The following is a 15,364-nucleotide window of genomic DNA, read 5'->3' on the forward strand; positions in this document are numbered from 1 at the left end:
CAGCATACTATCTGACAAATTTCTATCCGTGTGTGTTATCCTTAATATGCAATTTGGCGCCCATATCTCTGTAACCTGTATTTTGCCCCTCAAGACTTCTTTTAGCTGCCAGTAATTGGAGATGAGGCAGATTTAGATTCTAGACAGCATGAAGGAGCTGGTAGGGCTTAAGCTGTTCTTACTGTGGTTACTCATCTGGGGAAATCTTTTCATGCATTGAAGCCCATACCAGTTGACTTTTAATGTATCTGGATTTACTCAGCTGGATCTTATCCATAATATGACACAGGTATTGGTCAACAATTGATGCATCAAGCTACTTTTTAGAATTAAGGATTGAAGTCAGGGGCCTCCATCTTTTAAAAAGGAAGATAACAGCCTTGTTTTATAATTGACCTTTTTATGGCCTAGCATGGGGTCAAATCCTTACAAACAAAAAGAAATATGAATAAATGGCATAGACTGGAAATCATGAGTTATAATTAATGGCCTTATAGTAAGGATTTTTTTTTAAACGGGAAAGGCATAGCAAAGGTATTTCAAAAGTAACTTAGTAGGAGTGAAGGTTCATTGTCGGTGCAAAGAGTAATATTTTCTAGTTTCTTTTGGCAACTTTTTAGGAATTTTTAAAGGTATTTTGATAGTGGTTTTTCGAAATTTATGGCATCTCACATCAATTCCAAACCTTTCTTTTGTTTGTTTTGGAAAAAATATAGAAGTAACAAAAAAGTTGCAGCTAATGCAAAGAATTATTGTTTAAAGTAACTGTAACAAGCAGTTGCTTTTTGGATCCTAGCATCAGGAATGGAAACAAACAACTTCTGTTACAGGTTATTTTTACGAAGGAGCTTTCCAGCCTTCGATAAAAAGGGCCATGCATTCTGATGTCCCCAAGCGTGGATGCTGTCACTTCCAGCCCATGCCCATTTGGCTTATAGTATTTATGCTTTTCCAGCCTCCAGCTGGCATTGGACCAGTCCATCTTGACTGCTCCCATTCAGTCCAGCAAGGGAGGAGAGATTTCTGTTCAGAGACCATGCTCTCTGATCAGGCCATCATCGGTTTCTGTATGTCTCTTTCTCTCTCTCTCTTTCTCTCTCTCTCTCTCTCTCTCTGTGTGTGTATGGAGTTATTTGTTTATATGACTCATTCCTCCTCTTTTCTCTTGGTGAGAAATGAATCCTGAACTGGATCTTCTACCGCCACAAAGTCCTGTTGTCTCCCCTCCTGTTAAAAAAGAAAGTTCGATTTGCAAATTCCATGCCTGCGGGGAGCGTCCTTTGGGCACCAAACTCACCTGGCTGTCGCCAACTGGCAAAGGCAACCTTTCTCAGACAAGACCAGAGGGTTGGGCGGCTTGAACACCCTCCGGATCGAGCCAACAGGAAAATAAAAATCCTATTTTGGGAAAAGGAGCCAAATGGCGGTGGAAAGCCTTGCCAGGACTGTTGGACGTTCCTGCCAGATAACCTCCTTCTACTCTAGCGGAGAGAAGAGTTTTCACCAGATCTGGAGAGCTGGAGTTTTTCCCAGCGACTGTTCTTGTGAATAATTGGAACCTAATCTGTTGCAGCAAAAAGCTACAAAGAATACCGTGCACTTTGATTCTTTTTTAATTTTGGCTTAAGTTTTTATGGACATCAGCCCACTACTTTGGATGGAGATTTTATTGCTGTTCGTCATGTGGCTTTATGTATATACAATTATTTTTATTTTTAAAAAAAGAAAATTGCCTGGTCCCGGAGTTCATGCATCTCTTGGCCAAGAGCTGTGTTGAGGGAAGGTAGGTAGATCTTGTCAAGGATGAGCTTTGGGAGAGAGTCTTCAGGTAGGTCACGAGTGGCGGAGAAGGCCAGAGTTCAAGACCAAACAGCAGCTCAGTACCAAAGGAAGATCTTGGAGTAAGCCGGAGGAGCAACCAAGGATAAAGTGATATGTCAGAGCCTGGGAAGTCTTTCTTGCTAGAGCAATTGAGCTGGAACAGGACGCTCTCTTGTGCCACTTCCTGTCCAGATGAGACTTCCTTGAGACAATTCCACTTTGAGAAGTTCAGTGGTTCACCACAATGAGGCCGCTGTGCATAGGACCTGGTATCTCCTGGTATCACAGCAAGGATCCAAGTGGCTGCCTGGCTGCCGACCTTCTTTGGTCTTGTAGAACTGTGCTTGCGAATATACTTAATGGGAAGCAGAAGAAGCTATCCAACAAATTCCAAATTTTAAAGCAGTAGAGGGGAGAGTGGGGTTCGAAATTCAGAGAGAGATGGCTGTGGAACGAGGATCCAGCGTGGCCCCATGGCTCAAATGTCAGCAATGTTTCTTCTTTTCCTTCCGCCCTTTAATAGACATTTTCTTGATAAATCTGCTTTATGCTTTGCTTTTTGAGCACATTAAAAGCAGCCGCTTCCCTGCTATGTCTTTTCAAAAGAAAAAAAGAGAGAGCATCTTTTGTAGAAGGAAGCAGGGGATGAATAGCTGAATAGTTGTCTGTGTACAGATGCCAGTGAGTTGCTTATAATCTTCTCTCCCTACAACTCCTTGGCCCGTGGCAGGCCTGGAACCCGACAGTGCCCAGCTGGGAAGCTGCATTGCTTTCCTGTTTGCAAAGATGCCCAGAAACCTTGAAGTAGCCCAGTATAAAAGAGCAATGTTAACGTCTTCTTCCTAGCATGTGTTGCACACCGCAGGAGGAAAGCTGAGCTGAAATGTTAAGAATGTGGGCTGTGTTGTTCATTTATCTTCCCTTTTTTTTAAAAAAAAAGGAAGACGGGTCAGAAACACAGCGAATAAACGAGGAGTGTGTCTTGGGTTTTGGGAGGAATTCACAGTGAGGAGAGTAGCTTTTCCATTGGATACCTCGTAGGAACCTAAAAAGAGCCCATGGATTTTGGGCGCCCATATTGGGAGAAAGGAGTGGAATGATATGAAATGGGTATTTGAGCTTTGCCAGTTCCCAGTTCTTCCCCACTGTGCTTTGTCTGAATTCTGCCTTTACCTCTTTTTCCATCTACCCACACTTCCTCTGGATCCCACCTAAATCTGGCTGACTTCACCCACAGTCCTAATTTTCTCCTCCTATCCTTGACTCATGAAATCCATGTTTAAGACCAGTTGAACTGGGTTTGAAACCAAGCATCCCCAAAAGAAGAAAGGAAGATTTAGTTGACTGTTTGGCCGGAGCCTAGACCGCTGGCTCAAAGGTGCTATCCCACTTGAGCAAACCGGATTTGGTGACCAGATTTTGGATGGTATAAATCTTATTACAGTAGTTCACAAGTGGGCTTGGCAATTGAGAGTTGTTATCCACTTTTATAAGAAGGGAGGCTGAATCTCCTTCAACAGACGGAGAGCAGGCCTGTGTGATTGACATTGCAGATATATTATATGCCACAATATCTGCTTGGTAATCGAGAAGACATACGCTCAGGCGGTTGGATAGCATCTAGCCAGGAGAACTTAAATCAGCCAGTGTTTCAACAATGGATAATGTATTCACTCTTGCCCATCTGATTAAAGAATATGGAGAAGTCAAAAGAAAAGAATATTTGTAAAGCGGCCTACGTTGGCTTGAAGGTTGCCTTTGATTCTATAGAGAGGGACAAAGAACTTCAAAGAACTAATTCCCATCGGAGATCATAAAGTGTTTTTTTTTCCTGTGTGTGATTAGGGCTGTATAGACATCAGCAGGTTTAATCTTCTTCCTCTGATCTGCTGCTAAACAATGCCCATGAAGGAACGTAGGGGGTGACAGAGCTACATACCTGCCCTCAATCCAATTTTTGTAATGATGCTGCTGTTCCTGAGTTTAAGGTAAAGGCCTGACTCCAGCTGACAATGGCAACCATTTGATCCATTTATGTGCGGCGAATAAACTAGATTTGGAAGCTAAACTGGTCAGTACCAAGGCTATTGGGGGCTTGTACGGGGGACCACCTGTGGACACCTGGGACTTCCAGGTAGGGCTAGGATAGGAAAGAGTCATTTCTGAATCCCTAGGGAGTCACTGCAGCCAGGCACAGCCTGACAGTCCTGGACTAGGTGAACGAAGAGCCTGACCCCAGTAATAAGGCTGCTTCTTATGCACAGGTCTTCACACAGCTGCCGAACATGCCGTTGTCACAATGTGTGATTTGTGTGTTTGTTGCCTGAGGACATGGTTCACCGGCCATGGACTTCCACTTTGACTCTGGCATTGTTGTCCAGACAGTTCAGTGGCCATGTTTATTTTTGTAGGGAGAGGGGAGGCAGAGAACTGGTTATTTCCTCTTCCCCATTTTAATGCATCAAGATGGAATTCCTGTTGTTAACCCCCTTGAGTATCGATCGGCCTTGATGGAAAGGTGAGAGCATAATTCTGTGTGTAGATAATTGCGGACACCCGGTGAGCATCTTTGCTTCTCTTAACAGCTTAAAAAAATCCCCTTGCCATGCTGTTTAAAGCAGACACGATGTTTTGTCATCCTGAACTTAGCTTCTTATGCACTATCTGGCTTTGTAACCAAAAGGCTCCCCCCTCTTTTCCTTCACTGCAGGGTTTTCCTGGTGATTTTGGGGAACGCGGACCTCCCGGCCTTGATGGCAACCCAGTAAGTTAGCCGGAATTCTCTATGGATTTTATATTTCTCCTTCCATCTTCACTGGAATACCATCTGCTTGCTGACTGGCTAGGCGGCTTCAAAGTGGCCACCCTTCTCCCCTGTTGTTTTGAGTTTCCCTCCTCAAATCATTCCCATCTTTTCTACAAAGTGCGAAATGTTTTAGTCAAACATCTGACGGAGATGCGAGAGGTCAGTAGATGGCCGCCTTCTTTTCCCCTCCTGCCTCTCTCTCCTCTTCTGTTCTCCCGCAGCCCCGCTGAGTCCTTTGCTAATTGCGAAAATGAAGACCCAGCGCCAACAGCAGCAGCAGCAGCAGCAACAACAACAACAACAGGGTGTCTCTCCTAGAATACTCTTTCTGGCTTGGTTCTTATGACACTCAGGGCAACCAACAGATACATCCCAGGACATCAGACTAGTTTGGAGAGATGATGGATGCAGCCCAGACTGATCTAAAAAGAAGTCTGAAGCAAAGAACAACATGGGACATTCCATGTTCCACATCCCATGTCCAGAAGAGAATTAGACTAGCACCTAAAGTACCAACACGAATCAGACCCAACTCCGGGAGGCAGTGGAAAACAGGAGGGCCTGGTGTGCTCTGGTCCATGGGGTCACAAAGAGTCAGACACGACTTAACGACTGACTAAACAACAACAAAGTTACTTCGGTGCCAGCAAACCCCATTGCATCTTGCTGGTGACATGCCTCTTGGTGGTCAGACCTTGTGACCAGGGATGAGGAATGTATACATTTTAGTTCAATGTATTTTGGACTACACATCCCATGTTCCCCCAGATCATGGCGGCCGTAGTTCAAAAGACTAACTTCCGGGCCTCAGTTTGTGCCGTACCTGGTTCTGTTCCTGAGCAGAGGAGAATGGCCAGGTAGCTGAAGAGAAGCAGCTGTGGAGCAGCTGCTGATGCTTCTTTGGCTCTGCTCCTTGAGACGGTCCCATTGCTTATGCCTAATGATCGGACCAGCCTGGAGTGCTTTCCGTGGCAGTCTCCCGGGGAACTTTGGCCCTCTTATTTGGGAAGCATTTAAGGGTTTGACTTCGCATGTATTTTTGCATGCAGAAAATTCAAGTTTTAATCCTAAACTTTTCTCTCTAAAGGGGTTTTGTGGGCTAGATGGGATAAAGGGTCATCTTCTTTTTTCCCCCTGCGGTACCACCGTTTCATTCGGATGCCAATATGTGCCAGATCAGCTTGACTAAAATCCATTCAAGCAAAAATATTCTATTAATTTCATTTCTTTAACCAGAGAATGGCACTCAGGACGAAAGATTATGTCCATACCACCCACAACAAAATTGGCTTTAAAATCTTCATAGCTTCATCTGGGTTCTCTCTCCGGGCACCCCCCCACCCCCCGCCCCAGCATATGAATGTTCTTGTGTCTATCTTCAAAGTAGACAGCTGTCTGGTGGTTTGCATGCCTTAAGAGGAAGGATAAAAATGCATAAAGAATGCTTACTTTAGACATGGTGCATGCCTGTTTTTGAGAACTGAAGGATAGGAGGTCCACCACAGGCCACAGAATCTGGCGCCTGGACCCGCACCGGGGATCTTAGCTTCTGAACTGGGCGTCAGAAGCTAAGAGGACATCTGTCTAAAAGGTCTCCATATTTGAAGAGCTGGAGGGTCCCTGCATCCTCCAGCAGAATACCTGTGGCGAGCTCTTAAAAGAGATGTAAGACCTTTCCTTCCAGGAGAAGATTTCAAGTTGAGTTGAGATACATTCACAAAATCCAGTCCAGAAACAAAGACATGAACAAAGAGCGTGGCTTTTGTCGCCTTTATGCGGAGGCTGGTTTCCATAAGAGTTCTGTGTCTGGCTTCTGCTCCCTCCTTCACGTATATAGACTCAGGTCGGGAACTAGTTGGCGTTTTCTTCGAAACCGACGTCTTTGCCTGAAAGGCAACTAAAAGCGCAGCACCCCACAGGTTTGCGTGTCGTTCGTTAATGGCCTTGTTTATTGCCACGACACTTATACAAACCAGACTCCTAAAATCTGGAGACCAAGGTCAATATCATGTTTTTAATTTCCATGCCCCACTTCTTCTCTGATCCCACCCACACAATCATTGCAGACTTTGCAAAAAAACTGAAGCAAAATACTATCCTCCTTTGGAAAAGGGTGGCTCGTGCTCCATGAATATTTGTGGATAATATATTCGTTAGTCTCAATATCAGGTCTTTTTAAAAAAAAAATCATTTGCTTTGCCCCCCTTTCTTTCTTTCTTTTTCTGTTTTTCTTTTCTAAGTGCCTTTAAGGCATCATGCATTGTAGGAATGGGCAAGGAGTTGGAGAGGCAGCTCTTTAAGAGTTTTTTGGTTTGGTGTCAAGCCCTCCTCCTTGGAGCACCGCTGCTCGACCGGAGCTCTCCAAGGTGCTGCGCGGACTCCCAGGGTTTCCCCCCTCCTGCTCATGGGCTCCCCCTAGAGGCCTGAAGGTTGCAGGTGTTTCTCTTCCTCTCTTAAGCATCCACTGATGGAGCTAAATCACCCGGGGGGGGGGGGCAGCCTTCTTCCCAAACACTTCCATTGTTTCAAAAGGCTTTGTATAAACATTTGATTTTGAGTATGTTATTATCTACAAACCTTTTCAAATAATGTTGAAGAGAAAGTGTGAAATACCAAGAACGGAGAGGTGCAATAGTATCATCTTGGACAACAGCTCCCGTTGCGACACGGCCCACGGTCGTGCTGGCTAGGTCATTCTTAGAGCTACGTCAACCATTTCTGTTAAACGCGTTTAGGAATTAGACGCTAAGCTTTTGTGCAGTGAACATTGGCCACCCATGCATAAGCTTCTTGGGCCATTTCTCCAGTGGCCTTTTCCCGCCAATCATCCTTGTTCCTCAAACATCGTTCTGAAAGATTAATCCCACAAAGAACCTCTTTTGGAAAGGCTTTGCTTTGGGCTCCCTGAAGAATCCAGCATTCCATAATATGATTCCCCCAGCAGGAAATACATTTTGCTTTCATCTTTTGGATTTTTTTTTCTTAATGGCATGAAATGTGCTGGGAGGTCTTGCCGCATTTTATGAAGAGTCGTTTGCTGGGGTCAGGAAAAGAGTCACCGACGGAACAAATCCCAGCAAAAGGACCGTTCACCCAGAACGCATTCTGAGCGGGTGGGCAGGAATGCATCTCGAAAGCAGAGAGATGGAGACCTTGCGTTTGTCCTGCTCTCCCCTCTCCCAGATTCGATATGCTCAGAGGGATCTCCATGACTCCTTCTCTGGCTGTTGAATGTGGGTGGTTCATGTCTCCCACATCAGGTCAGCTTGGGGTGCAAGCCATCAACCTCGTGCAGGTTTCTCCCATTTTTGTTTTTTTGTTTTTGGTCAGCAGCATGAGACTTGTTCAGAGATGAAATTTTATCTGTCCTGAATATCCTGCCATTCATCTTCCATGGCAAAGTCAGGGGACTTTAAACTCCAGTTCTCCCTCTTTTACAGGTATACCAAATGTGTGGGAAAGTGCCTTGGCCATAAGACAAAGGCCAAAAAGTCCTGCTGTGGCTGTATCTTTATTAGAGCCATCAAAAAGGCAAAAAAATATAAATCTCTGCGGAAGTGGTTTAATTCACAGACGTGGTCAACTAAAACCGGGCATCAAGATGGTGGGAGGGACGCTTGAATTTAAAGGCTGAGTCTGCATACTGCCTTTTGGTGTCATATGGGGAAATCAATCAATCAATCAATCAATCAATCAATCAATCAATCAATCAATCAATCAATCAATCAATCAATCAATCAATCAATCAGTGGGCAAGCAATAGTGGACCTTCCCACTGAGCTCACTCAATTTTAGAGTTTATTCTAAATGGCCCCTCTAGCTGGTAGGAATAAGGAGGACCTTTTAAAAAAAGGTTAACTTAGTTAACTGAAAGTCTTTATTCTAATTGTGCAAACTACCCTCGTGAAATCTAAAACTCCTCCCGTCCACTCTGGGGCTCTCAGGCACCTTGGCAGGAATAGAGGAGAGGGGTTTTGCACGCGTGGCTAAGGCTAGATAGGTACGTTCTGCTCCCTCGGTTTTCTCCCACCTTTAAAACGGGACCCAATGGGGACCTTGGGAGGAACGAGAGTCTTCCTTTTTATCTTAAGGAGAGAAAAGGGGGGCAGTAAGTAAGATGCCAGGCTTTCCATCTCTCTCTCTCTCTTGCTTCTCCTCTCCCTCCACAGTGAAAACTCTTCCCCCCCCTCCCCTTTCCTGTCCATTCCTGGGAGGGGAAGCAGGTCTCTGTTTGTGCTGAAACGGCAGGAGAAGAACAAGTGGCCTTGTGTCTGGGAAGGAGCCCTTGCTCCTTTTCATTACCCAGCGTGCAGGAGATGGGAGGGCGAGATGGGCCCGGGTGGGGGCGGGACAGCTCTCTCCATCACTCTCTCTCTCTCACCCCCCCCCAACCTTCCCCTTAAGCCCTCACCACACACTGAGGCACTTTTCAGCCTCCCGTTTGTCGACAAAAAAGGGGCCATAACCGTGTTGAACTTTCTTCTTTTTTCTTCTCCTAGGGAGACGTGGGAGTCCTAGGTCCTCCTGGAGTTCACGGCCTCATTGTAAGTACCAAGAAAACAGGCGGGCCTCTTTTTTGGGGGGGGTCATCTTGGGGTTCTTTGAGGCTTTTTAACTCTTTCCCCGAGGGTGCAATTAATGACCACATAGGAACGGCTTGCCTGGCTTGCCTTTATTTAACCGCTGCTTTGGGGATGAGGCAGACTGAAGAAGGGTGAGAGGGGAAGGTGTGAAGCTTGGCTGTGTTTCGGGTACGGCAGGGTGCAGAGCTGCCTTTCTGGAACAGGGCTCTGGCGCTTTTAATGGCTGTATAGAAAAGGAAAGAAGACGACGGCGCAATTTCTGCCGAAATGACTTTTTCCACCCAACTACTGAAGGTACAGGAGCCCTGTTGGTTGTTGTAGGTTTTTTTTCGGGGCTGTTTGGACATGTTCTGGAGGTTTTTCTTCCTAACTTTCTCCAGTCTCTGTGGCCTTCGAGAGCACAGGAGCCCCTTCCTCCATTTCATGTGGCCACCCTACTTTGAGGCGAGAACATCACATAACACCTGTCTTACAGAAGGGAGTAACTGACACTGGAGTTCAGGGAAGAGTCAATGCTCACCGACAGCTGGAAACGGTCTCTGGCCCAATATGGTTTTTTTGCTGCAGAAAACAGACCAGGGTGTCTCGGACTCAAAGTAGCTCTGCCTTCCTGGATGTCGGGGCCAGCAAGCAGCAGGGACTGGGAGGTGACTTCAGGGGGTTGGAAAAGAGAGCTGTGTGCCAACCGATGATGTCCCAGGTCTCAACATGAACCCGAAGCTTTCTGATGGAGTGGAAAATGCCCTCCTGCCCCCATTGTTGCAGTTCAACTGCTTATGTTTCTGCACAGAGCAGAGGCCCAACAGATCTTGGCAACTTTATCATGTTGGGCTATTGGTCCCCTAGCCATCGGGGAGGCTGATCCGGGCTTCTAGGAACTATAGTCAGCTTTCTCTGTTACGCCATGTAACTGAGCATCCGTTGGGCATCTCAGTTGGGCAGGATTAGCATCAGACTGTATGACTCACAAGGCCACTGGGTTCTGATGAATTCCACCCACTTTTGAGTCATCCCTGCATTGGTAGACCATCCACAGATGAGGTTCGCATAGATCTAGACCATGGGTTCTGAAACATTGGGCTCCTGTCTGTTTTGCACCTCAGCCTCTAGACTCTTTAAACATTGACTGTGCTAGCTGGGCCTTCTTGGTGATGGACCCCCAACCTATCGAGAAGACCAGCGGTGGAGACCTCCGAATTCTGTAGAGCCCCCTGTGGAGGGGAGGAGGTGCCCACACCATCATAATCCAACCTTGCAAATAATTCTTTTTAAAGCTAGTAGTTCAAGGCTTGTGATCCAACCGCACGTGAGTCATTTCTGGCTTATTTATGGCCAGCCGTTGTGTACTAGAACAGCTACCTGCACGGTGTGTTAAGGGACAGGCAATCAAGGACTGGTGTGGGACCTCTGAATCTGATGGTGCCATCAGGACAGGACTTTGAGTTAGAGGCTTAGGGAGGGCCCAAAGTGTAGAATGACTGAAATTACAGTAAAGCTTTCGAAACACGTGACATGATCCGTCCAGATTTCCCTGCCTCCCCCAATAAGACCATTAAATCCAGAGCCTGAAAGGAGGTCACCGTCAAGTTTTTAGAAGGAAACGCTAGCCCAGACTTCCTCCCTGGGAGGTTGAGTTCCACCCTGTTGAGATAGACTACTTAGAATCACCCAAATTATTTCGCCACTTGGGCCTGAAAATGACACAGGCAGCAAAATACAACAACAAAGTGAATGACGACAGTTGCCCTTTTATAACATTCCAAATCTGCAGCCCGAGGCTGCATTCCTGCTCTAATGGTAGGGCCGGCCTTGACACTAAGCCCCTTTTTGAAACCATCAAAGCCTCTGGTGATCACTTCATCCTGGAGCGGTGAATTCCACAGATTGATTACACTCTCTCTCTTTTTTGGCGAAGGTTCTTCCATCTTTCCAAAACTAAAATCTTCAAACCATGTGTTGCTTTGCTTTTCTCTGCTTTAGTATCTAGCTTTAGACACTTGGGTTGCCCCTCTTGCAGTGGCCTATCTGAGAGGAGGCCGCAAAAGTAGAACATCAATCAATGTGGATGGATGTTCGGTTGATACCTATTGGCCCCCCAAGAATAGAGGAGAGCAGATCTGCCCTTCCTTACGTCACCCTTTTAACAAGGCCTTGAAGCGGGTGCTCAGCACCACACACTTGATAAGGATGACTATTGGACATTATATCCCAGATTTTTTCCAGTGAGCTTGGACCAGCGTCCATGGAGGATCTTTAGTCAGAACCTTGCGACGGAGAACTGCTAGTTCCAAATAAAGAACAACTTAGGTTTATGTCAAGAAGACCAGTCATGAAATGAACCAGACTAATTGGTCAGCTGGGGGAAGTGTGGAAAGTGCCTGCGATGACGGTGATATATCTTTTTCACCCTTTTTATAAACTGACTGGTTTTCCGTGATGCATGGTCTGGCCTTCAGAAGAACACAGACCGACCCAATGAATCTCAGGGCTCGGTGGGAAACTTAGAACCTCAGATTTCCAAAGTGTAGCCCGGTTCTCTAGCCTGCATGAAGCACTGTTCTTTCCAGGTCAGTTGAATGCAGGTGATTTCCTCCACTTGAACCTGGCGACCAAGGTCCCAATTACCTCCAGCGACGCCAGCGTTCAACATTTGCCCACCCGTGGCTGAAACGATCCTTCACGTGGCAGCCATCAGAACGACCTGCTATTTTTGCATTCTCACTGAGTTGTGTGGCGGCTTCCTGGAGTGAGAGACCTTTGTTGTAAGGCGTCTGCTGTTCTGCTCCACAACATGATAAAAGGGTGCTGTGAGGAAAATGGGGACAGAGGAACTCTTTGGCTTTTTGCTCTCCAGCATTTAGTTGCCTTTTTTTCATTCTAATGTCCAGTTATTTCCATTCAGCTTGTGATGAAAGTTAAGGCGCAAGGTTTGGTCTCCCGCTGGCGTTCCTAAGCTTGACTTCTGCCCTCTCTCTTCCCCTTGCCAGGGTGACATGGGTGCTGTGGGACCGATTGGATTTCCTGGACTGAAAGGATTAAAGGTGAGGGAGAGGACGGCGCTCAGGGGCACCAGGCAGGCACGTTGCATGCGAAAGGGGCCAGCATCTCTGTTTGGGGGATTGGGGGAGAACCCCCACCAGAATGGGTAGCGCTCAGTGGAATGGACCTCCTAGAGGTCAGTGAGAGACGTCACACTGAAGACAGCGATCCAGCTGGAGGCATTTTGGTGGAAAGGCTGGAGGTTCCCTTTAAAGCAGCCTCTCCAGTGACACCTGGAGCTGTGGAATGGCAGTGTTTTGTTTTGTTTTTTCCTGGGGGCTGGAATGAAGAATGAGTAAGACATTTCCCTGTTAGTTCCTCATGGAACCTCCAAGCACCAGTTCTTAAAAACAGCGAGGAAGGTTTTATACTGGTCCTCTCTGGGTGACTTGAGGATCAGGGCAGGTATTTCTCTAATCACCCGGGCTACCCAATCTGTTAAGAAGAAGGGTTGCGCCTTCTCCGTTGGGGCTCCTCACCTGTGGAATATTCTCCCCACAGACCGGTGCCCGTGGTCCAGTTGTTCTGGTGGCAGCTCAAAATGATTTTGGATTTTCTAAGACATTTTACATAGCCGATTCTCCCCTCTACCCCAGACCAAAAAAAACTTTTTTTGCTTGTTTCCATGACCTGATTTGAGTGTTTCTATTGTTATAATCATATTTTATTATTTTCCTGCCTCAATTGTGCAAGAACTTGATGCCGGAAAAGATGACAGACAGTTTAAAAATATTTGAGTATATAAATAAGCCACTCGTAGTTGGAAATAGCCAGTATTTGGTGCCTGTTTTCCCAAAGGAAAGGCTTTGAATATTTGATGTTCTTTAAGTCCCAGTCAGGCCTCAGTTATGGCCCCTTTCCCTCCTTGTAGCAACTACCGTGTTTCCCCGAAAATAAGACAGGGTCTTATATTAATTTTTTGCTCCAAAAAACTCATTAGGGCTTATTATCAGATGATGTTTTATTTTTTTTTTCATGTACAACAATCTACATGTATTCAGTTATAGTCATGTCATCTTCTGGTTGCTGCCCAAGGGTGGAGGGCGGAATTTCACTCAACTGGGGCTTATTTTTGGGGTAGGGCTTATATGACGAGCATCCTGAAAAATCATACTAGGGTTTATTTTCAGGTTAGCCTTATTTTCGGGGAAACAGGGTAGAAAGAAGTTTATTCTGGTCTTTTTTTCCTCTCTCCCCTCCCCTTTTTTTGGTTAGGGCCTGATGGGAAATCCTGGAGAACACGGACTGAAAGGTGATAAGGTGATCTGAATATTCCCTTATTGCACTGTTGTTACTTCTTTGCATTGCCATCACCAGTTTCCTCATACCATGTGCTTGGCCCCTCATGACTTCTTCCACTGTTTTCTCTTCCTCCACTTCCTAGCCATCTTTGCCTCATTAGCCTTCCCCCTTTAATTTCTCTCTGATCTCTCATTATCTCTTTTTGTCTCTTTCTCTCCACCCCCGCAGAACATATTGATGTAAACTTTATCCCAATGACTTACCGTTCCAAAACTGGCCACAGCAGTTTCTTCAGAATGTATTCTTCAGGATGCCTTTATCTGTTTAACCTGGTCTAGGCTGTTTGGTGAACTTTGGTGGCAAAAGTTAAGTGCAGTTGCCTGGGGAAAGGTGCAGTTTCCCCAAGATCTTGCTTTCTTTCTTTGTTTGTTTGTTTGTTTTAAATCAGAAGTCCAGGCGTCTGCAAACACACATCCCCCCGGAGCCTCTTGACTCTCGTCCTTCTCTGTTGGTCAGTGGCCAGAATGAGAAGCTAGAGCAGAACCCATCCCCTTGCCTTGTCGTCTCGTCCCCCTCTGCAGGCTGGACCTGAAAGGAGAGGGTCTGTGGGGAGGGCAGGGGGGCTGAGTGGCAAAGAGGAGGTGAAACCCAAGGAGAGAACCTTGCCTCCCCTTGTCTCTCCAAATCCCGGAGGCAGCCTGCCAGGTCTCAGATTCTAGGTGTCTCTCTCTCTCTCTCTGTGTGTGTCTCCCATGTTTCCCTTGGAAAAATAGGAACTCTGCTGAAATCCAAAGCTTCCCAAACGGGATGGATTCTAGATGCAAGCTGGCATCGAAAGGGTCTAATCAGCCTGAACTGCCTCAAGTGGCAGATGCTGGGAGGTGGCATCCTCTCTGTGGCAGAGCGAGAGCGAAAGAAGAGGGTGCCTGAAGCCAGCCTGTTGCCTTCAGAGACTCCTCTCCAGCCATGTCAGTGCTGGAGGAAGAGTCAACCGCCAGCTCAGTTGGCTTGGGTGCAAGGGATGAGAAGAGGCGCCATCTTGTCCCGTTGCCTTAGGCAGCCAAGTGTCCGAGGACAACCTCACTTCAGCAGAAGCAACAGCATGGCAATCCACCTCTTTTCCCACCCCCCGCCCCACAAACTCCTCTCTCTCTCTCTCTTTCTCTCTTTCTTTCTTTCTCTCTCTGCCTGCCGGGAGTCAGCAAACCTTTCTGAATTACTAACTCAAATCAGATGAGAGTGGCTTCGCTGGACCTAACTTATTCCATCTGCTGCTTTCTTGCTGACTCGCAAAGGTCTGAGAGAAGAGGAATTCTGGGTTTTGAGGGCATCCCACATCCTGCTTGGCAAAGGCCAGCGTCTCTGTCCTCCTGTCAGAGCACTGGGGAGCGTTCGTTCGGTGCGCTGGGACTGAGAGCTTTGCTGGCAGAGGATTCGCCCTTTTTCCTTTGCTTGTGTCTTCTCTCGCTTCGGCTGGCCCTCTCCAGGAGAAGGCCCCGTTAGATGGAAGGTAATGAAAAGTGGGGAAGATCCAACTGGAACCCACGTACGGAAGAGGCCCATCTCAAGACGCTCTGAAACTAGGTTTATTGCCTTCAGAAAGACCAATGCGTTTTGGCCTGTCAGCATGCAAAGGCCTTCTCCAAAGGGATTAAAAGGGACAGTGCACCGAGAATCTCCAAACCGATTTGCTTCCCATTAACCCAGTTAGCTAAGCCAGTTTGCTAGAGAGTCACCCAACAACCTAGGTTTGTTTGGCAGTCTTCCCTCCCCTCTCCTCCAGAGTGATTTGCTTCCAATTAACCCAGTTAGCTAAGCCAGTTTGCTAGAAAGTCACCCAACAACCTAGGTTTGTTTGGCAGTCTTCCCTCCC

General features: G+C 46.7%; 1 protein-coding gene across 3 annotated transcripts in view; it reads left to right on the forward strand.

Annotated features, from left to right (window-relative positions):
• The window catches only part of COL27A1 (collagen type XXVII alpha 1 chain), a 134,160-nt gene that overhangs the window by 51,073 nt on the left and 67,723 nt on the right, over positions 1 to 15,364 (forward strand). For all 3 annotated transcript variants that reach the window (XM_078382699.1, XM_078382698.1, XM_072985015.2), the window contains exons 14-17: positions 4,532 to 4,585; positions 9,127 to 9,171; positions 12,198 to 12,251; positions 13,465 to 13,509. In XM_078382699.1, the coding sequence (XP_078238825.1) occupies positions 4,532 to 4,585; positions 9,127 to 9,171; positions 12,198 to 12,251; positions 13,465 to 13,509 (198 nt within the window). The remainder of the gene's footprint in view (positions 1 to 4,531; positions 4,586 to 9,126; positions 9,172 to 12,197; positions 12,252 to 13,464; positions 13,510 to 15,364) is intronic.

The sequence above is a fragment of the Pogona vitticeps genome, chromosome ZW-PAR, assembly GCF_051106095.1.
Source record: "Pogona vitticeps strain Pit_001003342236 chromosome ZW-PAR, PviZW2.1, whole genome shotgun sequence".
Classification (NCBI taxonomy): Eukaryota; Metazoa; Chordata; class Lepidosauria; order Squamata; family Agamidae; genus Pogona; species Pogona vitticeps.